Genomic DNA, 27,982 nt, shown 5'->3' with positions numbered 1-27,982 from the left:
AATTTCTTTATCCTTAAATTATTTAAAAAAAAAAAAGAAGAAGAAGAGACCTGAACTCAAGATTTTATTGGCTGAAACAGTAAGGTTTTTTTTGTTTTTGTTTTTAAAAATACAGGGTTGCTACTGTTTGACAAATGTCCATCTTTGTCATCCCAGCCCATCCTAGCCAGGGTAACAGAAACAATCTTGACAAAACACACGCGTTCCATTCAACATGTCATTCTCCTTTCCCAATAGCAATCTCAAACCTCTAGTGTTAATAGGTTAATCTACAGCAGTTTTATTTACAAAATTACACAAAAGCAAAACTCTTCTTTTGAAGAGCATTGTGGAAAATAATTTAAAAACAGAAAAATACAATTATTGCAGTATACTACAATCTTATTGTTACATGATGCAAAAAGCATCTTGATGTACAGATTTCAGTGCAATTCATTCAGTTGTACCCTCACAAAAGGGACCTTGAGCTTTGCTTCAGAGCATCAGGGGTGTTAAAATCTCGAATCACATTTTCCCTCCAATAAGAAAAGAGGTTGTTATGCGAAAACGTCATACCGATTTAGACACCATAGCTGAATTCTTATGGTCATCACTGATGGGATTCTTCACATTACACACTGATATATGTACAAGTTACTGCATTACAAATTATTCTGAGACCAGGATCCAATAACAGAGCAAGTAGTCATACGAGAATATAAACAGAGTATCAGTAATTAGGAAATAGTCCGTCTCTGAGGGTTACATTACAGAGGCGTAGCTGTTTGTCTTCCTCCTAGCATCGTTATGCATATGGCTTCAGCCATTATGTCTCTCTTTGGCTGCCAAAAAAAATTTCAGAATATTTTTATTTGTAAAAGAAAAAAATAAATCCAGTGGCTGCTCTGACTTGTCATTCTAAAACAAACTGATACTGTTAACATACTGCAAACAACCCAGTGTCTCAAGAAAAGCCTGTCTTAAAATTTAAGGGAAAAAGATGAAAAACAACATAAAAAAAAAACAAAAAAAAAACAACCCTCATGTGAACCCAAAGAGAGGAAACCGCTAGTGTCAATTTAGAATTAAGACAGGCAGCATCACTTTATGGCTGCAAATTACTGGACTGTGTAGGCCAGAAGAAGGCCAGTGTGTAGACAAGCTTCCTGTCTCACTGCCTGCATGCTGTCGCAAAGACTTCATCTAAAACCCTTAACCAGGTTGGGTCAGGTTAAGTGTTTAGTGCTGTGAATTAAGTCCTTCACTTGCATTCCTACTCAAGAGCCATGATTAGGTGGATGCTGGAGGTCCTGCCCTGAGAAGATTGGGTGTAGGAGTGGGTGAAGCTGAAGTGCCGCTGCTGCAGCAGCCTGTGAAGGTCGGGGTGTGAAGAGTGTGGGGTACAGGGCTGTGTGGGGAACATGATGGAGAGCCAGGGGGGTGTGGTGAAGTGCAGAGGCTGGGATAATATGTATGGGCTGTCCAGAGAGGAATGCTGTGTGATGGGCAGGGATCAGCCCAGCATGTCCAAGTGAGTGTCCCAGAGAATGTCCAAGAGAGGGGCCCAAAGGAGCCAGGGAGATGGGCGTTAGGTGGTGTTGGGGAATGTGGTGTACCTGGGCCAACTGTGCATGGGCAGGGTGTGGGTGATGTGGATGCGCTGGGTGGATGCCCATGGCTGCAGCTGTAGCAGCATGGTGTTGAAGGATGGCATGTTGCACTGTGGTGATGGATGTGCCTGAGGCCACAGACACAGTGGGTTGTTGGATATGGATCTGCTGTAGCGCTGGTGGGGGGGGGGCTGGGGCCAGGTTGGCAGCTGCCGCAGCTGCAGCTGCAGCTGCAGCGGCAGATGGAAATGTCTTCACTTGCTTCGCAAGAAGCTGCTGCTGAATGTGCTGCTGCGCAGCCTGCTGCAATTTACTGTATTTCTCCATCTCCTCTGGGGTGAATGTAATGGGCTGACTCTCCAAAGGAGCCAATCCATCCTCCTCTGCCTCCATGCCATCCTCCTCCAGGTTGGGGGGTGGATAACCAGGATAGGCATGCATTGGAGGCTGCTGTTGCTGCTGCATTTCTGGTATGAGGGACTCCATCATTGGGTTCTGAGAAGGGTCCTGTACTGGCTCTCCTTGGTATTGGGGCATCATCATGGAAGTCTCCTGTTCAAACAATGGTCGGGGCTCTTGGAGTACCTGGGTTTCTGTAGTAGGTTGCTGTGCCTCCTCTTGCACCACTGTGCTCTGTGGGACCTCTTCAACTTTCTGGACAGGTGGAGCTGGAGGTGGCGGCGGAGGAGGGAACTCCCTTATCGGTTCTACCAGGATAACCTCGCCCTCTGTCTCAGACCCCTTCCCTGCTCCTGACTTTTCACTTTCATCAGGTCTGGTTAAGGGAATCACAGATGGTTTCTTTCCTGCCTGTAGCTTACCAAAAAGTGGTAGCATAGATTTGGTACCAAGCGCTGGGGGTAGTTTGGGACCAAAGTATCCCTGTGGTGGGTCCTTAATCTTAATCCCAGATTTCGTTCCTGTGGCAGGATCATCAGAGCTTTTTTTAGATTGAACCTTCTCCAGAAGCTGGCGTGCAGTAAGAGTATTTTTCTGCTCCCCTGCATCTCGAGATCCTCCTTGTCTCAAAGCCTGTGAGCTGGACGTGTTGCGATTAAGGCCTCGTGATGATGAACGCGGAGACTGGGAACGATAGATGTGGGAGCGGTTGAAGTCTCTGCGGTGTGTGTCACTGTCTGCTCGACTCCTGGGGCCTCGTCTGTGAGGGGATCCTTTGGTTGAACTGGAGGAGCGGCTGGCAGAGCTGTGGCTACGGCTGTAGCTGCGCCTCCAGGACCTTGCACTGGTGCTGCGGCTCCAACTACTGGAGCTTCTTGAGCTGCTCTGATGGTGTCGTCGATGCCTCTTCCTGCGGCTGTAACTACGTGACCGTGATCGGGAGTCTTCTGAGGAGGAGGAGGAATACTGATGCCTTCTGGATCGTCTGCGTCCCCTGCTACCACTCCTCTCGTATTCTGAGTCTGATGAGCGTTTCGAGTGCCTCCGTCTCCGACCCTCTGTGCTGTAGTCACTGTAGCTGTCAGAGTAGCTACGGCTGCGGTGACTATAGGCACTGCTGCCTGCTGAGGAGCGCTCAGAGCTGCTGGAGTAAGAGTGACTTCGTGAGGCTTTACGATGGTGCCGCCGCCGACTGCTGCCCCGTCTTTCTCCACGTCGCGATGAACGACTGCAGGACCGTCCAGACTCCTCACTATGGTGGCGCCGTTGTTCCCGAGGACTTGACCTGTGGTGACGTGAGCGCTGAGCAGTGGAGCCCCCTTCCTCTTCACTCTCACTGCTGGGAGGTCTACCAGGACCAGGACTCTTTTGAGCTGAGGTGGAGCAGGAGGCACTTTGAGGTGCACTGGAGTCAGTCTTTTGTCGCTTGGTACCACTGTGCTCCTCTGAGGAGTTGGCCTTGTCTGTGCTTTTTCCCCTGCATCCTTCCTCTACTCCTGATTTGCAAGGACGTTCCTTAGCAGAACGTTTCCGCTTTCCTATTTCTACCCCCACATTTCCTGTAGTTCCTCCCACTCCAGTTGTCAGCTGAACAGAGGATGCAGCAGCTTCATCATCTGACTTTGGTTTTGCTTTCTCCTTTTCGTCACGTGTAGCCTCTTCTTGATCTGGAGCCTTATTTTTGCTCTTCTTACGTTTGTGTTTTTTCTTCTTTTTAAGCTTCTCTTGTGTTTGCTCCATTTCTCCCTCAGCCTCTTCTGCTGCTCCTTTTTCTTTTCCTTTGCGTTTTGAGTGCTTTGCTGACTTCTTATGCTTCTTCTTCTTCTTCTTCTTTTTCTTGGCACTAGTGCTGCTAGTTGCCAACTTTTGATCATCGCCTTCTGAATGACCGCACTCTCCCTTCATCGCAGCCTTATCCTTATCAGTGCTGGTCCCAGGTTTAGTAGCTGGTTCCACATTAGTTTCTGCTGCCATTGATTCTTTTTCTTGCACCTTGTCATCAGACTCTTCACAAGGCTTGGGAGACTTAACAGCTTTTCCGCCACGCACTCCTTTGTTACGAGATAGCTTGAAGTCGAAGTAGAGGGGATTACAACTGTAAGACAGTGATGGCTGTGCTTTTGTAAATTCAAGGAGTTCAGAGGGCCACTGCAGGGTAGTGCTCTCATCTTTGCTCAGAACCGGGAAGAAGGGACCTGTCGGAATTTTAGGGCCCAGATTGGAATCCATATTATCTGGTAAGCTCTCTTTTTGCGTAGGGGAAGTGGGTACAGTGGAAGTTGTCTCTACTGCACACGAGGAGACATCCTCTGTCTTTACTTTAGGTGATGGAGGAGTTTCTTCTACGTCAGGGGTTGAAGTGACAATACAGTCTTCTTCAGTTTTACACTCTACATCATTGGGCTGTGTCTGTTCAGAGCTATTTTCAACCCCTTTCTCCTCCTGCATTTCATCCTCATCCTCCTCTTCTTTACTCTGACACTGATCAGTTGCCTTCATGAACAACAAAAACTGAAAGTGAGGCTTTACACGACAGTGTGCTGGAGGCATATAGTGATAGTACTGAGGCTCCAGTCCAGTATATCCTTCCTCTTTTTTCATCATCATCTTCAGTTTATTGAGAGTGGAAACAAGAGAGCCTCCATCATCTGGCTGCTGCACCTCTTCTGTGCCTGCTACACTGCTGCCCTCTCCTCCTTCAACTACACGCGATACTGCTTTAGGACTTTCAGTGCCACAAACAGTTGGTTCCTCTTGAACTGCGGCTTTTTCTCCCTCCTGACTCTCCTCGTCCTCTATAGCCTCCTCTCCGTGATCAGCAAATACTGCAGCTGCCGTCTCCAGCTTTACAGGGGTTTTCTTGGCAAAAGAAAATGACACACTGACTTTGGATGCACCACTAGGGGTTGGGGAAGAGGAGTTGTTCTTCCCCAGAGCGAAGCTAACAGTTGGACCAGGCTTTGGTGAGGCTTGCCCGGTTTTATCTCCTGGTGATCCTTCTGGGACACTCTCTGTCAAAGCAGTGCTCTCAGGTATAAAGTAGTCGCCATCTTCTGTCTTCTCTCCATCTATAGCCACAGTGGTAGTTTTGAACATGGGTCCACTTCCTGGAGTACTGAAATACAAAATTATAATATTAACATAACATTATGCTAAAATATTTCCAGCCAACAAATACCAGGCATGATTTAACAGCCATTGCTGTCCACAATAACAACAGAATTTAGATGCTGTTACTCCCTGGTCTTTCTCATATCTATTGTCATTTTGTGACATGTCACCCACAAGATTAAAATCCAATTTCAATGTTTTTACCTCCCGCGAATGTGAACTGCTAAAATAACAGGAAATCTATACATTTCTTGAGGTATGTAGCCGTTCAAAGCCAAAAGAAATTAAGTTGTACTTCCAACAAGTATGTTGACATCCTAACAGCAGAGGGCGCTTCAGGGAAAACAATTCTTACCGGTCCTGCTGTTTTCTCTGCTCAGCCAGCTCATGCAGACGGCGCAGCATCTTTTCTTGCTTCTTTCCATCTTTTCGTGAACGTGATGACACATTCCGAGCAAACTCTCTCTGCTTTAGCTCTTTTAGCCTCTGCAATACACAACAGCCAGGTAGAGAGAAGGCACTTCAGTATCTCCCATAGAAAAGTGAAAATGAAAGTTTTCCCTAATTTTGAAACAAACATCTATGACGGTTAATTGATATGAGCAGTACCTGCTTGTGAGCGTGGTCATAAGAGTTAATGTGGTTGTCAAATTCCTGATGTTTGGTGTACTGTTTGTCACATAGTTCACAGTAGAAATTAGCTCTCAGGTCCTCCAGAGCCTTTGCAATGGCTTTCTCCTTCTCCATCTGGTCCTGCAAGTACAGGGAAAACAATGAATCTCACATTGCTCAGTGTAAAACAGCAACAAGAATACTTGCCACTTACAACATCCCCCTTAAAGAAGGATTTACAACCGCAGTTTTTCCAGCATAGGCCTTACCTTGTATTTTTGCCGCAGTTCTTCTGTGTCTTCCTTCTCCACTTCAAGCACTCTTCTTTTCTCTGTGGCGTCTTCAGCGTAGTCCATCTTGGAAAGACAAATAACAGTCACAAGACTTGTAGAAAACACTTGTGAATGAATAACAGCAGCACAAGCTACTGTCCATACGTAGACAAGCTGTCATGGTATGGCTTTACAAAAACAGAAAATGTGATTTGTCAGTTTGAGTGCTTATATTTTCCTCCAAATGCTTCTGATGCAAACAGACTGTTGCTAGTCATATTACAACAACATATTGATGCTGACGTTCCCATCTTCCTCAGAATTAATGATATTTACAAGGGATGTAAAAATACCAATATTGCAATATACTGCAATACCCCCAACCCCTAGACTAAGGTACATGAGTGTTCAAGAGGTATTAACGTAAGAAAGTACATCGCTGTGAAGTATTTCATCTACACCTAAAATTACATGTCCTCATCCAACATATAAACATGTTTAGATTAGAATAAACTGATTTTACCTCCATCTCCATTCGTCCCATCCCCATGACATCATATTTAAGGATGATGGGCACAGGGTCGGTGCGTCCTGAGGGAAAAGAGATAGAGAGATGACTAGGTGAGTTTGTGAGACTAGGCTAGAGGGCCAGCTCGGAGACAGCCTGCTTTTAGAGCATAGGGTGCTGGGGTTAGAGAAATTTGCCTTTAAGTGCAAAGAGACCAGAAAGCTACAGTGAACCAAAGACCAGCCATTCTCACAGCTTACTACAGCCATCAAGTTCAATCCAATTTAATCTAGCTTTCTTGTTACATTTTGACCTTGTGCTGCTGATTTGCCCTTTTGAATAGGTGGAAGTGCTTGCACCTACTTTATTCCTTGTAGATTAGATAAAGTCAATGGCATCAGGTTTGATGATGTGGTATTAGAGCAAGAGAACTTTTGCTGGAGTCAAGACTCTCAGATTTGTATCTGTTTCGATAGCTGACATATTTTCAGGTAGATGTGCTGCCAGTGCCAACCACCCCTCCTCCACCCGATCATTGCTGTAGTACTATTAAACCAGAATGCCAGGTTTATCAAGGACACTACAGCTTCAGGGACTGTCTGTGGTGTGTGTGTGTTTGTGTATGTGCTAGAAAAGGGCTGCAACAGGCCTGCACAGCTGCTGCCACTGCTTACAGAGCGCCAATGCGACATCATCCATGAGGCGAACAAAGCATCCCTGTGTTTTCTAAGGCCTATTGCATCATCTCTTCGTGACCTGTCTGCAGGCTGGCTGACCCCTTGCAAACCAGTTTCACTGTCCTGAGGTTCAAATCCGTCCCCTGTCACAGGCCCCTTTCCTCATCCTGACAGCAGCTGAAAGATTATTTCCTTGTGTCTACTTACGCTATGTTATGTAAGCTGTGAAAAGAGCTAGATCAGAAGGAAATTAACAGTAGAAAAATAAAACAAACCAAAGACAACCAAAAACAAAAAAGAATAAAACATTAAAAGATATAAAATATATAAAACTCAAAACTACTTTGGAGATTGACACATAATTGCTTAATCCACTCATAATCAGCCAAACAAAGCAGAGAGAAAGACAGAGTAAAATTAAAATAGGACACAAGCACTGAACTACAGCAGAGTGACGTCACAGGCCAGGTACGCCATGGTGACAGTGCAAGGGATGGGGATACTTACCTGGTACAACATGGGTATGGGTAAGAGGAGTGGAAGGGGGGGACAGACAGAGATAGACAGGGGAATCTCAAAACAAAAGGCATAAAAAGAATTTGGACTAGTCTGCTGCTCCTGTTGCCAGCCAGATATAATAATCAATTCTTACTGATAGTGATTATCAATTCAGTTTGGTTTCAGTTTTTTCCTGACACAGAGTGAACTTTGTGAAAAATGAATCAAGTTTACATGTATATCATTGGGCATATGAAACAGCTATAGGTGCAGGGCTTGGAAAGCCCATTTCTCAGTTTTATTATACTTGCACCAAAGAGGACATGAGGTTTTAATCTTACCAATTTGATCCCAATAAAAGGGCTGAATTCGGAATTAACCTAGAATTCGGACATGTATACCATTTGTACTGCCTTGTAAAAGTGATACTTTGGGCCAAAAAAGAGCCCAGGCAGAAACATGTGTGACTTATCAAGTACTTATATATCTGGAGGTATTTTTTTGCTTTTCATAAAATATGGATGCATTACCTTGGAAATTAGGAATGTAGTTTCCTGGACATCTCTTGAGTAATTTGGTCATCACAGCCCAATGACATGAAAGTTTTAAATCATAGATGCATGGGCATTGTAACATGTAACGACCTGCCTGGACTCTCAGTCCCACTGCAGTGTGTGTCAGCTGGGTGAGTCTTTAACTGAAGACATAATGCTGATTGCATTATTGCGCAGGCTTCAATTCACAGAGGAAATGGAGGGAGAGGACTAATTTTGTGATCTCTCGATCACAAGACTATCTCCTGATAGGCGTGTGTTCATGCTCCACCCAGCAGTGGTAGAGAAGTGAAAACAGGGTAGGTCTGTTCGCCAGCCCACTGCAGTGGTTTGTCTGAATGGAGTCACAAGCCAGGCCCCAAATTGCAGATTAATGGACAATTACATCCCAAACCTATCACCAATCTTAAAACAGAGTGACAATACTTCCACATTACCCATTCCAGTGGAAAAGAAAGGGACCAGACGAAAACAATGTGCATCTAAATCACAGGGTGTGAATCACAAGGTTTTAAAAAAAAACTGAAAACAAACAAAATGACAATGTTCTAAGAGTAATACATATGCATGATAATATACAAGCAGCAGAATGAGGACTAATACAGAGAGAATTTGAAAGCCTATGTAGCATTGGTGCCGTGATGACAAGAAAACAAAAATGAAATGAAAAACAAAAAATAAAAATAAAACAATATAAACAATTCAATTGGGGGATAAAATAACATTTACCACTAAGTTTACCATCAGCACAACATGGGCAGGATCAAATCGCTGTAAAAAAGAAACACCAATTGGTTAAGCAGTAAGATTGAGGCACATAGAGAAGGGAAGGTGGGGTTGGGAGTATGGTTGTGGGATTTAGGGGGGTTCATTACCTGAGGGGCTTCTGTTTGTGAACCCCCACCCCCCCTGTCCCCTCACTCAGGGCTAGGTGCTTACAGGGATTTTGTCTCACCACCCCCTCCAAACCACTTGTCCCAGTACCCAGGCTCCGAGCCTGGAGTCATCTTGCCCTCTCAACCAGAATATGCCCCAAAAAATACCAGTCTACCACCCCTATAAATGTATGCCCAAAGTCCCATAACACTGTATCAATGAAAACCCAGCAATCTGTCACTTCCACCTTAGACAAGCAGGAAAAATGGAAACCCCATCAGATAAGAACTTTTGAAGGAGCTATACTGGGTGAGGGGATGATTTTAAAAAGAAAGTGCTGGGTCTGATGGTTTAGAAAATCTGAGAGGTAATGTAAAAGAGAAGCAATCTAAAAAAGCATGATTAAATATTGAATCAAAAGTAATATTTACTTTTGGAGTGTCTAGAACAGAGAAATGAACTGCCATTTTAATATGAGGTAAAATATCTCGTCTAAGTTGATAGTTGCCTCCAGGGACGACCACCATTTTCCCCCTTTGAGCTTTTTGCCTTGCAGACACTTGTCAGCCCAGTTAGAAAAATCTTCCTGAGGGTCTCATTTCCTCACTAGCCTAAGCCAGCAGGCTTGTTTGGGATGTGCTTAACCCCGCAAAAGTGAACACATGACACACAAAAATGTACCTGAGGAAATAGCCAGCAAGACTTTAAGCAGTGCTTAGAGCGTATTCTGCATCGCTATTGAACAGGAATTTTATCAAAGTACACTTAAAAATGTCAAATGTGTGCATCCATCTGGAGTGTTACATTTCACTATTGTGTGAAAACACCATCAGTGTCTAATAGCGACACTGCTTAAAGCCCAGGGTGAGTGTGACAGTTTGAGCAGGCAACAGTGCACTTCAGGGACAAACATGCTGTGCAGAAGGGGCAAAGAAAGAGGGGGAGGATGGGAGGATGTAACCATGGGGACAGAGACATCCGGGGTGTGGAAGGGTGGTGAGGTTTTCCCTGTAAGTTGACTCTATGGCCCAGTCAGTAATAGACATACACTCACACATCTCAGTCCCACATAATGACCACACACATAAATTTCACAGGTTTGGATGTTGAAACAGGCAAACAAGCAGAGGGGAGGAAACTTTTCTACTCTGCAAGCCATTCAAAGTCTGAGCCGTGGTTACAGCCAATCAGATACCCGACAGCAGCCACGGAAACTCAAAGAGGAAAAAAATCTAATGACAATGATTCTAAGGGGTGTGATGGAATCACAGCTTCTTAAATCTATCTTGATTTCAAATGGATTTTGTTCTTTGTTCAAATCGAAGCACTTTACTCTCGAGCAGATTGAAAAAAAGGTTTAGTGATTATGAAGCAAAGAGGAGGAAGCTGACAGAGGCCATTAGCCTACAGTACACTGTAAAAGGGGTGTTACACTGAGGTCAACTGCCGAGTGGGAGAAAGAAAACACACACACACCCCCACACACACACACACACATACTGACATACAGAGGGGATCCAACAAACCTTACCTAAAAAGGGGCAAAAAGGACAAAAGAAGAATAAGAACATAGTCAATACAGTGAAAAACTTAAAAAGGGGATACAATGCTTTCACTTAAAAATTCAAAAACCTGCTCATCTGACAAAAAGTACAGGAAAGGAGTGTAGATTATAATGATCATCCAGCAGACGTCAGTGTGATGCAATGGTGATGCAAGTCTACTCCAAAGTACATTAGACAATTTGGATGCAGGTATCAGGCTCAAATACAGGTCCATTAATTACTATATAACCACTGGACGTACTTTGCTGCAGTCTCATCTGCCCACAAAGCAGGATGCTTACATAACTACACGTCAACGGTGCCAACGGCAAAAAACACGAGCACAGTCAGCCAGCCCCTGCAACTTGTTCTCTGCACACAAAACACACATCCTTATCACATTAACTAGATTGCTATTCAGCTGTTCAAGGCCAGATGGAAATTCATAATGACAGACACTGAATGCTAAGCCCAGAAATGACTGCTGTGTTGTTTGCTTTCATAAACTTGTAAGCCAACAGAGAGTGAAGCCGCTTCCATGTCTACTCAGGTCCCTGGCCATGGCCCAGTCGAGAATACCTAATAGATGACACCGTGAATAAAGGCCATATATGTCCATGAACAAGATGTGCTAGGGCAACAACGACCTAGTTTACTAATTAGTCAACATATCTGTTTATCTCTGGAAGCTTACAGATACAATGAACTTTTCAGAGTCTAAATGTCAGAGAGCTACAGACACAGATCATTGTCAAGAATAGAGTACCTGTTCAGGCCAGATTAGTGAACAATTTCAGGCAACTTTGGAAGCATGTTTTTCCAATAACCACCCTTAAACCCTCAATGTCATTTTTTCATCCTTCCCTTCACCTGGTAGTCAAACCACATCTAGCATTATAGCCATCATCTGGGGGACAGATACAACTTGATTACTCTACAGAGTCATGACAGGTTAAATCGCTATTATGTCACCACCAATCCTCAATGATTTTATTTACACTACCTTATGTCTGAATAAAGCCACACACATTACTCATACGTTGTCATCGATTTATGTTGTAACAGAGTCACACAAAATTGAAAACTCCACTCCCAGAATCACTAACGTTAGGAATGCAATGACTTGATGGCAATCAATTCAATAATTTAACTACAATGAGTTGAGCAACATAACTAAACAACAAAAATAGGTGACATGCTTCATTTTCAGCACCAATGATGCCAAACGCACAGAAATGAAAAAGCCTTCTGTGGGCATAAGGCCAAACTAGTCTTCATTTGGGGATGAGACATTATTGCAGGGTAAGTGGGGTTAAAATGCAGACACCAAGCATGACTGTTACTCATGGGTTTACCAGGAGCACAAAGCACTTGAGCAAGAGTTGGAATTGAGCAAATAAGACAAATAAAAAATAACGCGAGGTTTATTAAAATAAAAAAGGGAGATCTGCGGTTGAAATGGAACAAACCCAGATGACAGAATAGACAGTGGACAAACAGACAGGACCAAATGTCTGACATTATATGGAAAAACCAGCTCCAATCAATGCAGACTGCATAGACTTAACATTGACAAAGATTATCATCCTTTATGGAGAGAATACAAGGAGGGGTGACATTATGCAAAGATATTTCACATGGTGAGAAAGAGGAGAAACTGTTAAGCACAAGAAAGGGGTGAAAAGACAGGATGGGGCTGAATGGAAACATGCCAGGGATATGCGCCACTGCCTCTGAACCTGAGAGCACAGCAGGGTTGAGCTCATAAGGTGCTGATGTTAGCCAAGACCAACTTACACACTCAGCTCTGTTCATGCAGCAACCTCTTACAGTAAGTCAATTTTATTGATTAGGCCATCCAACTACAGTTGTCTTCCATAAGTAAACCTCCCTAATGTAGTTTTCCATATCTTGCAAAATTGATCAAGTATGACAAGCGTATTCAGGGTTTACAACAGTGCAGCTTTCATTAGATTCAACACTGCAATTATCAACCTTAAAACCAGAGAGAAACCAAAGATCTTAAAACTGTTATTGAACTATTCAACGTGCCCTTTGTACGGCACTGCAGTGTTTCAGTTATTCTAAATACTTTTAGGTTGGGGGGGGGGGGGGCATGTGGCGTGAGAGTTGGTACCACTGCTATAAATACAGCAAGAAACTGATGGGACTGAAAGCTGGACACCTTACTGTAAAACAATGGCTGACCTGTTTGCAAGGATGAGAGCAAACAACAGTCACGTTGTCGCCATCAAACAGTCTCAAGTTAACTGGTGAGATTAATTTAAATCAAGTAAATTTACTTCAGGCCTCATCAAATTCCCCATTGCAGCTGCAGCTGCAGCTGTTGTGAGGTCAGAGGCTGGAAGTTCAGGGTCTGCTTTGCATTTTCCTCAGGATACCTTCAAAATAACTCTCTGTTGTGCACCGTTCTTTACTGATCATCATATTTTACATGTGTGTGTGTTGTCAAGGAGGTCTACAGAGAACTGTGTGTACAACAAACATGAAGTTGGTTCTGTTTTCAACGCTGTTTGTTTTAATGTAAGCAGTTTGTTTTTCCAACTCTTGTTCTAAATTCATCCCGGAGTTAGTTTATGTCCTCCCCGATTCTATTTTTATCGGAGGAAAACAGAGAACACATAAAACATGGAGTTTCAAGACAATGATAGTTACATACAATATATTGAGAAAAGCAAGAATTGATATCAGGAGAATTAAACTGCAATCTAATCTTGATAATTAATATATCTCAAAACCGAACTTTCTGGTCTACTTTATTTCACTTTGAAGAAAGGGGAGGACAGATAACCTGGTGCTTAAGCAGAGTTTATTCCCACAGGGATCTGGTCGGTAATTCCAACACAACCTCGCCCAGACAAGATGAAAAGAAAGCAAACTCCCACCTTTTGAATAGAAAACACAATTCAACTCCAGTAACTAAGATAGAACAATGTCAGGTGTTTTACATTGTTATATCACGGTTACAGGATGCAGATCACGCATGCTTGTATGTTTCTAACCAGAGACTCAGCACAAGATGTGGAGGAGGTAAAGACCTTGTAGCTCTTGAGGCAACAAACAAACCACACATAAGCCATCCAAAAATTCAAAACCATTCACATCAGCTGGCTAGCTAAAACAGCTGAATGTGACCTTAACTCAAAAGTGACAATGATTGCAAAGGGGAAACCCCAGTAGAATTTCTGTCAAATAATTTTACCATGGCAGAACAAACACAATTCACTTCCATCTCCCTTCCCCAGGGTCCCTGCCATCAGTCTGAATCTATCACAAGCCTTGAGGAGAAATTTTCCTGTCTTTTTAAGTTTGACAGAATACAAACACTGATTAACAGGAACAACCAAGATGAGGTTTGATCAAATTCACACAGTAGGACATAAAAGAAGAAATCAGAGAAAGAATATGGAGGAAAAAAGAAACAAAATTTCTTGGCACAAAAAATTGAGTGGAAATAAAAATGAAAGAGGGTAGAGGCCAGTGCCACCAGCCTACACTGAGTACAAGTGTGGAGAGGAGTGAGTCCTTACCCTGCATGGTTTTGCCAAGGCCCTGCCCCAACTTCCATCCATGTTTCTGAAGCAGCCGGTGCCCGATGTTATCCTAGCAGAGAGAACAGAGGAGAGAAAGACCAGAAATATTCCAATAATAAGAGGAGCTTTTCCCCGCGGATACGGGTTACAAAACAAACTAAAACCAAGCACTCAGATCACGCTATCATCATCAGCACAACCACCACCACCATCACCATTATCATTTTTGTCATCCACATCACCTACAGAGTGTAACATCAGTGTCTTCCAGCACAAGGAGTGATAAGGGCAGTTGGGGAGGGCGTAGGAGGTCAAAGATTGAGAGGATGGGTAGGTTTTCAACTGAGGTGAATACATGGGGCTATGTGTAAACTGCAATCTACAGGATACCACTCCTACAGTAGGAGAACAATTTAATAACCTTTATAAGGCAAAGAAGTTGGGCATGAGCATCTCTACATTTTAGGATGATTCAAATCACACATCAAGTCATACCTAACTGAATAAAGTTAAGAGGGGGAGGGGGAAGGAACGGGCAATATATGTATCACACACATACATATATGAACCACTACAGAGCAAGATCTTAGTACACAAAGAAAAGTGACACAGAACAGGTATGGAAATCTTGCATTAACAAAATGAAGACTAGAAACTCCAAGCTTGCTGTGATTCCGTTACCATGACAAGGGGGCACCATGAAACATATGCAGCTGTCACAAAAAAATATAGCAAGAGGAAGAGACAGAAGTGGAGCTAGTGGGCCTTGGATTACCATTACAAGGCCCAGGGTGGACAGAATATGCACATGTGAGGGGATATGTGAGTGTGCAGGTGAAGAGAGGGAGACATTTTGTGTATGTAGCCCCATTAATACAATAGAAATAGCTACTGTGCATGTTGTTTGATACCACCTGCATCTCTGGTCCATTAGATAGTCTGGTCCCAGCCACATTCAGAAATATCACAAGTATCCATGACCCAGAAAATGAGAAGAAAACCCAGGGACTTAATCAAATTACAGGGTCATGATTAACTAGCACAAATATACTTAGTGGCTTAACAACAATCTCACATTTTCAAAAAGGTGTGGAATTACAATCACTTAACTGCTTTTAAGCATACATGCTAGGCTTTTCTTTAAATGATTGCTATGATAAAGTACGCTAACACTATAAACCACCAACATGGACAAGATTAGGCAACTAATGATGAATCAAATTGGCCAGAGAGGAGTGTATGAACACGCACAACAGGAATTCCTAACACACTATGGGGTTAAATGTGCATGTTGTCTGAGACTGTTAAATCGCTAGTATGGGTCGGCAAGAAAACAAATACATTATGTGAAATGCAAGACTGTCCCACCACTACACACTACAGTACATCCTCAAGCACAAATAAACACGAAACAATCAGATTTCTCAATGAGCAGTGTGTTTCTGTTGTGATTATAACTATTCCAAGCTTGTCTAACATTCACCAGTGCTGCATTCTATTAAAAACAAAAAAAAAAACATACAAACCAAACAGAAAGGATATTTATAATCACAAAGAGATTGACATCAACTTTCACAAACAGAAGGTGAAGGGGGATTGAACAAAACTGGAAAAAAAAAAAACCGCATGCAGCTTTTTGTTAAAAGAGCTTTAACAAAAAGAGTTGTCTGTGTTAGTAGCACACTGCGAATGGTACACATACAGAGGAGTGGGCGGGCTGGGGATGGAGGGTGGGAGAACAGAACTCCAACCATGTTAGTCTCAGGTGGCTCAGGCACAGAGAAGAAGGTGATGGCTCAACAGGGCTCAATTAGTGCTTTTATTTGGAAAAGAGGAGGTCGGGACAGGGGAGTAGATCAGAGCAGGCTGAGCCATGGTGTAGGTAAGTTTCTAGGGTGATGGACGTGAGCTGGACTTGTATGGGTTAGTGCATGTGAAGGGGAGTGGTAGTCACACACACAGCACACACGACATTTCCGCCCATAAGGTCTCAATTTGGCTTATTGCTTCTTTAACTATCTGTTGGTGAGTGTCTTTTCCTACTTAATATTTCTCAGACAAAATAAATGTGTCTTTTGTTTAAAAAAAACAACCCACTTTGAATAAATATATCCAAAGGTCATTGTGGTGGGCACCACTGATACCTGCATCACTTCCTGTTTCTGTCAGTGATATTTTTTCCTCTCTCATGGATGTGTAAGCTGTGCTCATACTGTGTGACTGTCAGGTCTCTTCCACTGAGGGATAAGATAAGGGAGCAATCTGTGCTTGGCCTCACAAGGGGTGAAGAGAACTGGAGACAGCTCACTTTTAACAACTCACAACTTGGATATATAAGGCTACATTAACATGCTTTCACAGTATATGAAATGTCCTTGCCTGGCAGTTCCTCACCAGATACACAGATTTAGAAGGTGCACAGGATGTGGACTGTGTCCTCGAGCTTGGTGGCAATATGTCCTCTGACTTCATTGTGTGGGGAAACGCTGCAGATTTTGCTGCAGTGAACACCTCCCCTTCCACCAACAGTGGGCATGCTTCTGTCCTTTACTGCAGCATTGTGGTGCAACAACATTCTACACATGAACATCTATATTGATTTGGCTGATAAGGGATATCTACAGCTTAGAGCAAAATGAACAATAAAAAAAAAACACCCCAAGCTAGTTGCTAAAGAAAAACAAAAAATTGCTGACGCTGATGAAGCCATTGCTTGCAAAGAAAAAATATGCCCACCTACCTCAAATTAAATGTGTCCTTTCACAATCCCTTCCCATTTCATATCTGCTTTATTAACAAAATAAAAACAGGGATGGCAGGTCAGGTGACGCACCAGTTGTGAATGCCGACACGAATTAAGAGATTTAAAAATGGGCTCAGCAAAGAATACAGGGCGGAGATGAGGTGCAGACTGTATGTTGAACAACAGATGAGTGCACCAAAAGAATAGACAGACAGACGGATGAAAGCAAAGACGGCGAGTCCAACAGCAGTGCAAGTGGAGTGAAGGCATTTCCATACGAACCTGGCTTTAAAATACTGGGCTGTCAAAAAAACAGTCACACGTGACACAACGTAAGAAACCGGCCAAACGCTTTCAACTGCAATTCTGCTAGCTTCTCTATTTCTTAAAAATGCAAATGTCTCTCTGCTTTTAAACATACAATACTGAATACAAACAGAAAGGGTAGGCATGTCAATAAATCCACCAACGGACTGTTAATACAGGAGAAAGAAAAATAGAAAATGTTATCAAAGCAAAAGATATCTATAAAAGGGGTAGTTTAAAGTGTGCACTGTGCTGTCATTGGCACAGTGCATGGCAAAAGATATGGGTAAGGGAAGTGATATGCAGGGGACCCCATATATATGACCTCAGAATTGTAATGTTTCAGCCTATCTCACTTACAGCTCTAGAGGATAGGTGTGGCTGTGTGTCTGTGTATGAGAAATCACCCTCTAAAATTACTTAGTTCTAGTAAAGAAACTCTAAAAAACCAAACCAAAATACTTGACAGAATTTTCCTTTGCCTACTGCACTCAATAACAATTCTGCGATCCTATATATCCTGAAAAGGAGACTGAGGAGATGTGCCTGGCATTTAATCATTATCCTCTCTTGTGTTCTTGAGGAATGTACTTTGGCAAGTGCTGGTGTTGGACAAGGGCGCTCAGTTTGCTGCTTCTCATCAACTCTTGTTGCTCCCTTCTGTTTTGTTAAATGGGCACTCTCAGTTACATTTTCCATTTGGCGTGACCAAATGGAAACAAATGTGTCAAGAAAAATAAAACAAAAAGCTCCAACTATCCAGGGGACTCATGATTGGTGCTGATTCACCAAATTTAATGAGAAGGGTTTTAAAATGCCATCAAATGATGGCAATTTAATACATAACAGCCAACTCCTATGAATACAAAACTGGATGTATTGTAATTTAACATAAATACTTACCTCTGAATACTTTGCCGAAATTCTTCAGCTGGAAGTTTAGCACAGAGTAGTTGTGCAAAGTTGTGAAGAATGCTAAACTGAGAGAGCCTCCAATTTCATTAAACAAGAATCATAACACTCATATCATGAGTCTGGAATAAGATAAAAAGCCATCAACATATACTACTGGCAAGTTGCTGGCCTGTATACATGTGTTTCTTAAATTACCCATGTGCATGTGTGCTTTTTGTAGCTCTGAGGCTGCCCGCTGCATATCACTCTGGGACAGAATAAGGTAAGGGGTGGGAAGGAGATGGGGCCAGGGTTGAGGACTTGGAGGGGTACGAGATGAGGGAGGAATGAATCTGGGAGGAAAACTGAAGAAGTGATTAGGACAGAGTGTTGACAGGAAACCGTACTGAATGCTACCAAGTTAAAACATGCAATGCAAAAACAATGTTAGAGAGAAAGAGCAAAGACCAAGGGGGAAGACAGAAAGAGGAAAAAAGATCCCAATAAAGTACCACAGACCTCTAGCTGCCTATAGATAACATACAACAAGTGGCAGGAGAGGGGCTCCGAGAGGCTGGGCTGAACCATTCACTGACAGGTCCAATATACACTTGTGTACAAAATCCTACCACTTAAAAGGGTTTTCACTTGGGCAGGGACAATGTGTATCTCATAATGCAAACTTGATACAAACACCAGATTATGGTCAATAATTTATTAATTTCTTGTATAAAAAAAATAATCATTGAAATAGAAAATTAGAATAAAATCATAAGATAAAAACATACTTTAAGTTTCAAGAAGGATCACCATCTCTAACAGGATGATCTTCACTTTAATCAGCTTTCCTTTTCAATCAATTCAATACATCAATACATTTCGCTAATTTTCTTTGAGGATGTGCAAGCATTGTTATTGGTGACCAAGTGACAGTTGGAGGCCAGTTTGTGGCCATTTTTACAAAGTGTGTGAAGAACTGTTTGATGCTGCAGCACAGCTCTCAGTGCCCCTCCAAAAATAATAGCGCAGGAGCAAAGAGCCACTCTAGCAAGGTAAACAGGCCACCTCTCTCACTTTCTTTTTTAACTCTTAACCTCCCAAACACAATGTGAGGATGTGTGGAATGTAAGAAAATAAACATTTTTTTATTGTGTCTTACCTGTCCAGAAGACCAGAAGAGTATCACATTAGCCAACAATGAGTGGATATCCAAGAAAACTCAAAATTCTGACATTTACTTGTAGCCTGTCATGCCTGCCTGGATACAAGCTATTTGAAATTTTCCTCTTGAGGATTCAGTAACCTGCAAGGGTTTATTCAGTTATCTTGATGTTAACATATTATTAATTATACACAATGCTATGAATTGTTAAAATCATTTGTCAAATAACTCCAAAACAACTAATATGGCTTTTAAGTATCAACATATCTTAAATTTTGTCAGTAACTATGGTTAATCACTTAGTGATCATTAACAGAGATAACAAACAATTTAGGAAACAGAAAAGATGTTATCAATAAATGTGTTTTTAAAAAAAGTACAACTGCACCATTATTTTCAAGGTTCCACATGCTATCTGATGGGCTGAAAAGCACATTAATGTTAAAGAGAGGTGGCCTGACACAGGAGGTAAGAGGTGTTTGGGCCTGCTCACCGTTGTGCTTCAGGGATAGAAGAGGGAATGGAGAGAGTGGGAAAAACAGAAAAGAGAGAGCTGCCTGCGCTATTATCCATGTGCCTCTTCAGCGTAAAATGCAGTCCCAGTTGCACAAGCACCATGCCAGCACAGAATGACAGAGGGTACTGTACACCGAATCACTGTGTAGTAGGGAGGGAGCGAGATAGAAATAGAGATAGAGAACAGATGTAGAATTTAACAGTAGTGAAACAGAGAGAGAAAGACAGTCAGAAGCGTTACAAGGACCCTAAAGATAGGAGTAAGAAAGCAGAGCGTGCAAATACAAACCGGGTCATTGCTGCTTAGCTAATAGGGGCCAATTCGCTGCAGGAGAGAAATGTCGAACACCCCAAGTTGTGTACAATAAGATAACTGTCCTACAGACACAAACATAAAATTCTAAACTACATACACACATACGCACTCAAACACAAAAGTAGCCACTCACATCATCTAATGTGCGCTTACTTGTTGGCTAAATGGAGTGGAAAAAGCACTGCTATCCTCAAATTAAATAACTGAATTGAACCACTGCAAAACAGTGAGATATATATTTGTAAAATTCTACCTCATCAGGCAGTATTTAACCTCTAAAACTAGTCTTTTGAGAGTGTTTGTTTTAGCAAAATAAATAGATAATCATTAATGATAGACTATAAAGCCCTTTTTCCATTGCATGGTATGGGCTCAAATTTTTTCATTTCCATCATGAACAGTACTTGATAACAGGTACTTTATTCTGCATCATCTCTGTTAAGGGTCTACATGAGCTGAACAAACACAAAAAGGTGATATGAGCACTCAGCAAACCATTGATTGGTGTGGTAATTAAACTGCCACCTGAAAAACCAAGCAGAGAAAAACAAACCCTCCCTGCTATAATAAACAGCGACTTGCTAGCAGCGACCAGCCCTTCACAAACAAACACAAATCTTACACTACTGTCATTTCCGAGTTCCGGGGTAGCCAGGAGGAGATTTTTGCTTCCCACTGTGCCAGTCCCAGCTGTATATCACATTCTGTTGCAAGAGGATAGAGAGAAGACACTGCAGGGTCTGCCTGCAGCTGCAAGAAAGAACCAGGAGTTCACCTCCAAGAGCGCATTTGTTTCTCTTAACACTGATTTTTAAGAGGGAGTCTGGACAACGCAAAACATTTGTGTCTTAAATTCACACAGAGAAGTCCGCAGGAGAGCTGTGCTGATCTGATCATGATATAACATTCTCTGATGACTGATGTCATGTTTTGTATTTTCAAAATTGCCTAAAAATTAATCTTGTGACATTACATTGGCCTCAGATCTGCAGATCTAATCTGTCATGAGCAGAGGACAGGAGTGTTAAAGTGATATTTCTTAAAATGATGATAATTAGAAAGCGATGACAAACTTCCCTCTAAAGATTTTGATTTTGTCATAGAAAATGACAACACAGTAATTACATGCAGAAAAAACACAAAGAGGGGTCAATGGAAACAGTCATCCAAGAACTAAAAGTGAGCTAAGTTGAGGAGTTTAGCTGATACCATGTAGTGGAAAAACAGCTTAGGGAAACTACAGGGCTCTGTGTACTTAACCTCACTGAAAGCAGCAATATCCAATCGTCAGGAAAAAAATCTGGTTATTATTCAATAAGGATTTTTTTTCAAACAGTCATTACCAACAGTGCTTTATCCACTCCGTGCTTTCAGTGTCATCTCATCTCATAGTGCAACGATGACTAGCAATGGCTAATGGGAGACTGATACAAATCAAACATTTATCTGTAAACTATGTAAAACAGGAAGGTCTAACATATACATTATCATTTTAACTGTCATACAGGAAATGGAGTAGGCAAAGGACATGGGAAGTGGGAGGGATTTAAAGGGGTATTAATGGACATGAGACAATGTGTCTACAGATTATGTGGCAAATGTGATCAAGAAAACACTGAATGCATCTACAGACAGAATGAATAGAGTAAAAGGTGTGTTTTTTTTGTTGTTTTTATTTTTTATTTTTATTCCTCCCTGGACCAATCATCCACTCTCACAGCTGGTCCAATGGTGTGGGATGATGGACGTGGCCTTACCGATTCGATGGGCTTGTCCAAGGACGCCTGCTCCAGCTCCAACTGGCCCTCTTCATACTGGTCAAAGTGATTCCCACCCTAGATGACACACATTTAAAGCTCATTCTTAATGATGTATCACTGAGAAGGTTTTTCTTGATCAGTAGAAAGTCAGTCAAGAACTATGACAGCATTTCAGAAACGGGAACTGAATTTCATTTCCATCCCTAGCTATTCCAAAACAATGAGACAGGCCCGATTATGCACTGGTCCTGTGTAATGTACCGAATTATACTCATACACACAGAATAACAATCACACAAATCCAACATTAAGAAAATAAAACACAGCAGAGGTTGTATCAAAAACCAAGTTATTTTCATCAAGGACCACAGTCAGTAGATCAAAGAGTGTTACGTAAGCAAACTGATGTAAGTAGATGGGTGTGAAAATAACAAGAAAATATCCTGCTACATCAAGTACACACTGCAGACTATAAAGATAGATATCCCCATGTATTGTAGAATAGATGCTAAACCTAGGGCACCAGAGGAAAAAACACACATCATTCCATTAATTGGCCTGTTATCAAGTACTTCTGATTAATCAATTAATCATTTGATATAAAACCTACTATTTTTATTATCAAATAATTCACTTGATGTTTTTAAGCACAAATGCCTCCCTAAAAGGAGCTGCTTGCCATGAATCAAATGTGAGACTTACGAAGCTTTTCTATATTATGCATGGTAGCAAATTCAGTATTTTACAGATTTTGGACTGTTGGTCAGAAAAAAAATTATATTTAAACAGGCCATCTGTTTGTAAATAACATAGGCATTCAAACTACTTTCTGACATTTTATTGTCGAAACGGTTGCTCAAGAACCAAAAGTGCGATGAATTGCATGGCCTGGCAATGACAGAGCATGAGTAATGGGCTTGTTACCTAAACCAAAAGGAGTGTTTATAGAGCAGTTTTCAGCTTTAAGACAGATGGCTTCCTTTAGTAGCACAGGAGAGAGAAAAGGTCATGTTTGTATGTGCGTACCTTCACACAAGCAGAAAACTGAAAGATCCCAAAAATAGGCCGCCATATTATTTACCGGCTGCTTGCAGCTAGCAACAGAACATGTCTCTCATTCCATGATCTGAGCCAACCATAAATGAGAGCGGTGGATGTGTGAGAGAAGGCTTACCATCTTGGACACCTACTTCCTGCACAGTGTCAAAATAAAATTAGTTCATGCAGAGAATTTTGTGAAGTTGAGAGGCAGCCCCACTTTTGCAAAGTAGTCTGTCCTACCCCACTGATTACTGATGAACAAGGAAAGGTTATCAGTTATAATACAATTCATTTTGATTGCTTGGATCGTGGTAACAGAATCAAGCATGCAGGTGTAACGTCTCTTAAGATATCCAAGAATGACATTTACTCACTGCAAAGCACTTCTGATCTGTATCACATGATAATGCCAAACCATGATATTTTCTGAGAATGGTATCCATTTATCCATTTTCTTCCACTTATCCTGTTAAGGGTTGTGGGGGGGGGGGGGGGGGGGTGGAGTCTATCTCAACAGCTTTCGGGTGAGAGGCAAGGTACACCCTCAATGGGACGCCAGTCCATCACAGGGCCAACATATAGACAGACAACCACTCACAGCCATGCTTACGGTCAATTTAGAGTATCAATAAGTCTAGTCCCTATTTGCATGTCTTTGGACTGTGAGAGGAAGGCAAGGCAAGGCAAGGAAAGGCAATTTCATTAGTATAGCCTGTTTTTACAAACAGTTTGTCTCAAAGGGCTTTACATGACATCATAACAACATCCTCTGCCCTTAGACCCTCACATCGACTGAGGAAAAACTCCATAGAAAACCCCTTTGACAGGGAAAAGGGGGGGAAACCTCAGGGTGCGCAACAGAGGAGGGATACCTCACCCTGGACGGACAGACGTGCAGTAGATGTTGTTACAGACAAGAAAACAATTTATCGGAGAGAACCCACGCAGGGACAGGGAGCACACGCAAACTCCACACAGAAAGATCTTGTGCTGGAGCCAGGGCTCTAACCTGGAACCTTCTTGCTGTGAGGTGACAGTGCTAGCCACTGCACCACCGTGCCGCCCAAGACTGGTGTCATGCCATGAAAATCTATCATACCAATACAATCCCACATACAACTACAGAAAAGCCAAAGATCGTATTTGCCCATTTCCTGATTATTTGGGAAATGGAAGATATATGGGGGGATATTTAATTCATCTATTTATTATTGGGATTTATTTCATAGGGAGGTCCCTGATTTTTTTTTGGGACTGTTAAGTAAACATTTCTGTAAAAGGACAATGCAGACATGGGCTAAACCATGCAAAAGGCTTTACCCGCCCCGTTCTCTTGAGAATCTGGTTTTGCAAAGATAAGCAACTTCTCAAACTGCCTACAGTAATAAGGTGATTTGATGCCACATTGACGGTCATTAATTCAGAGGACACAAGACCCTGCATCAGCATGAGTCAAGCTGGGGGATTATAGGAAAGGGAGATGCTGTGGAAGAGCAAGAGATTTATTTCTGAACAAATCGATGGCTCCCTGCTCTCCCCCTGGTCTCTCCTCCTACTGACTTTCTGCTCAGACCACTTAATGTGCTATCAGCACAGAGCCCTCACCCACCACAACTGACTTCTTACTTTCACTGATGCTTGTTTCCCCACCCTGACGCTGGAATACAAAACCACTATGTATGAAAGATCGGTGCATTTTTCCCTGGCTCCTATTAAAACATTATTTTTCTATTTTTTCTGCACCACTGAAGTACATACCTCTTTCCATACCATCCCTCAGAAGGACACGAGAGAGCTACTATTGTCCAGCTTTTCATGAATTACTCCCGTGTGTCTCTACAACTCCAGATCAGTTACCTGGTAATGCTTCAACTACAATGTTAATCAAAAGAGTAGACTGAGCAGTTAGACTGGTTGTGCTCTACGCATTAGGAATACTGTTGCCTGCAATGTGTTGCTTGGCAGCAGGCTTCCTCTTCATGGAGTCAGGGAGAAATATTCTGAATACAGAGCATATGAATGCATTCACAGCAGATCTCACTAACAGAGCTCCACTGTGCCGAGCTTGAACAGCCCTCAACAGACTCATTCAGACCACACAGCAACTTCACCTCTTGCTGACAAAACAGCAGAATACTGAGTTCCCTCACTGGAATCCAACAGAAGACAAAAAACAAGCAATTTAACAAAATGTTCATTACCTGCATGTTTAACTGCTTATGCTTATGGGCTTCAGTGACACCACAATATTGCTGCAGTTGACTACTTATAATGCAAAAGCTTTCAATGGACTGCAGCCAGGTTTATGACCATTATTATGATACCAAAAAACCACACTCTCAAATCAATTGACCACAGCCATCAAACAAGCCATGAGAATCCCTACCTTCATTTTTCATAGTCAGAAACACTTAGACTAAAAAGGTACCAAAAAATTACAATTTAGTATGTTTTTGGCGAAACGGGGGGGGGGGGGGGGGACACGACACACCAATAAATTGCTTCTTTTTCTCTTATACAGCACTGAAAAAAAAAAACAACTCTTGAATTCAAAGTGTCCATATTGCTACAGCTCTCTAGAAGAAATACATAATGGTACATCAAATTATCTCAAATAAACAGCTGTTTCAAAAAAATTTTTTTTAAATCTGTGTTCACAAACAGAATTTGGTCCCTGCTCTAAACACACTTAAGATGTTTGTTATTACTCTATCCCAGTGTGAATTGTTAGTAAGAGGCTGCTTAAACACCATGGGGAGATTTGTTTACACTCACTGTTCTTTTACCAGTAATGTTCACATTCCAGTGATGTTGTCTTGAAGAGGTAAGTGCCGTTGACATACCGCCAGCAACAGAAATGATAGCAGCTGAAGAACCCCGACATTTAGCTTTTGTCCAATACACCTGTCTTGGTCTATCATCACTGATCTAACAGAGAAAACATACTGTTACAAAACAACATTTAGCCTGCTATGGAGTTCTTCCATTCAGTTCCACACACACAATGTTTCTCCAGCAGCAAAGGTTTACAAGATACTGAATCTGGTCTTAATTTTGGTGCGACTATTTACACCCCTTAAAAACAAACAGTTACGTTGGGAGCGTAAATGACAGAACATCCTATCCTATCTGCAAATTCTGAGGAGTTGTTGTCTAAAAGATTGTCCAAAAATACATTTCCTGTTGAATTACGAAATCCTATCCACCCTTATGATTATGTTGACACAGCAACTGTATCTTCACATCTCACCAGAAAAAAAAGTTGACCGTGATAGATGACAAAAAGTAGTATTGTCCTGTGTTAAACTGGTGCACGCACACATTTTCAAAATAAACTCACACATCATTCACTTAATATAGTAATGTGTGAAAAAACGATACTCAGATAAATGCGATGAAATACACAAGAAAGTGGTGCACAAACACACAAATGCCTCCTTGTAATTTCAAAAGATCTGACATTGGTATAAGGATTGTGACTATGCTTAATGAACAAATTTCAACAAACAAACAGGCAAAGCTGTGTCCTTGCCATCACGTAGTCCAATGACACTTGGTGTTCAGTTTAGCGCAGTGGAATTCACCCATCCTGCTTAAGTGTCATTGACAAGGACACTAAATCCATATTAAATACATGGATTTAAACACTGGTTTCATAAGAATATACTTATGATTATAGCCATTCATAGCCAATAGAAATTTTACATCAATTGAATTGGGTAAATGAAACCTCAGGAGTCTTTAATAAAGGGAAACAAAGTACCACATATACTGTGTAGAACACAAAATTACTGGGGGCTACAGATAGATAAAAATTCAGTTTGTGTGTGGTACATGCATACATGGATACCTGGAGATTTTTTTTAACTCCAATAATGTTGTATTTTATTGGTTGTGGTCTTAGGCAAATGAAAGACAAGCTGCTAAGAAGTATATTATGAAAATAGCACAAAGCAACACAGCTGATGTAGTAGGAAATATAGAGCCTGAAGTCACGCAATATATCAACAACAACAGCGTTATTGAGGACAAGTAACGGACAAGTGGCAGGTAAAAGGGTTCCTGATTCGATTTGTTAAGATTAATGATAAAACCTCACAGAAGGACCCTTTATTACACCCCACTGTGGTCCATCAACTTTCGAGTCAAACCTACATCTAACTTGAGTCCTGGGGAAAAACAAAACCCATTATGGGCATCACCAACTTGGGAAAACATGTTTTTTAATGGAATATCAGTATATGACAGTATGATAAGGAGCAAATCAGCAGCCTGACAAGCTGGGACACAACGTACGTACACGCATTCTGTTCTTTCGAACAACCACGTTTGAATTAATGCGTTTAAACTGAACAGCTGGGAATGCTTATTTCTTTTCCTATATCTCTGAACCATCAGACACCTGAGCTACATACTTAAAAAAGTACAAACTAATGGTAGTAGGTGTATTCTTGTTGTCAAAATGACCCAGTCATTGCTCGCTGGTGCTCCCGTCCAATGTGCGTACAAGCTAGCTACCTGCTAGCTAGCTTCCTATCGTTAGCATATGTCGATAAATAACCAGTCTTCCCAAGGTCACAAACCAACTATTTAATTCTAATATCTCGCGTGCACTTGCATTTTTGTGTCGCTTAATATCGTAATATTATCGTCCACTTATTACGACAGATGTCAACTAACGTTATAGCCCCCTAACACTGAGAGAGGAACTAAAATTCAAAAGCGCCGCAGTGCACTACCCTTGTTCACCAACGCTAGCCGAGCTAGCTTGCAGTGCTAACATCTGTGCCGACATGCGCGACGCTGTTGGCGAAAAGATTTTATTGTCCATAATGAATTATGTCACATGAATGAACATAAACGTCCTACCACCGTCAGATATGCTGCAAATAATTTAACTTCCAAAACGCATTACCTGGAAATCACGCTCTTCGTTGAACCTAGAAAATCTGTCGGCCATTTTCTGAACACAGCAGCTTCTCTCTGCTCGCTCCGTCTATGCACGGCGGAGGCGCGCGTCACCGATGCCGTGCACTTCCCAAACGTTTCC

The 27,982-nt window shown here is 41.9% G+C and overlaps 1 protein-coding gene across 10 annotated transcripts; it reads right to left on the bottom strand.

The window, feature by feature from the left end:
- Positions 1-28: 28 nt before the first annotated feature.
- gpatch8 (G patch domain containing 8) lies at positions 29-27,982 on the bottom strand. 10 transcript variants are annotated; one of them, XM_086186055.1, is made up of 11 exons: positions 27,848-27,906; positions 21,889-21,966; positions 20,105-20,140; positions 17,220-17,238; positions 14,192-14,264; positions 8,950-8,991; positions 6,507-6,574; positions 5,981-6,067; positions 5,709-5,852; positions 5,455-5,585; positions 29-5,103 (listed from the first exon to the last, which is right to left on the bottom strand). In XM_086186055.1, exons 7-11 carry the CDS (start codon positions 6,531-6,533, stop codon positions 1,257-1,259), a joined length of 4,236 nt encoding a protein of 1,411 aa, XP_086042181.1. In that variant the 5' UTR covers positions 6,534-6,574; positions 8,950-8,991; positions 14,192-14,264; positions 17,220-17,238; positions 20,105-20,140; positions 21,889-21,966; positions 27,848-27,906; the 3' UTR covers positions 29-1,256. The 10 variants fall into 10 exon arrangements, with proteins under 10 accessions (XP_086042181.1, XP_086042180.1, XP_086042178.1 ...); XM_086186054.1 differs by having other exon boundaries at positions 17,220-20,140; XM_086186052.1 differs by lacking the exon at positions 8,950-8,991.

This window comes from Aulostomus chinensis, chromosome 18 (genome assembly GCF_037954235.1).
Source record: "Aulostomus chinensis isolate RoL2024-O1b breed Wild chromosome 18, RoL_Achi_v1.0, whole genome shotgun sequence".
Taxonomy (NCBI): Eukaryota; Metazoa; Chordata; class Actinopteri; order Syngnathiformes; family Aulostomidae; genus Aulostomus; species Aulostomus chinensis.
Note: the sequence above shows the minus strand (reverse complement) of the source record. Positions and strands in the feature narration are given on the sequence as shown.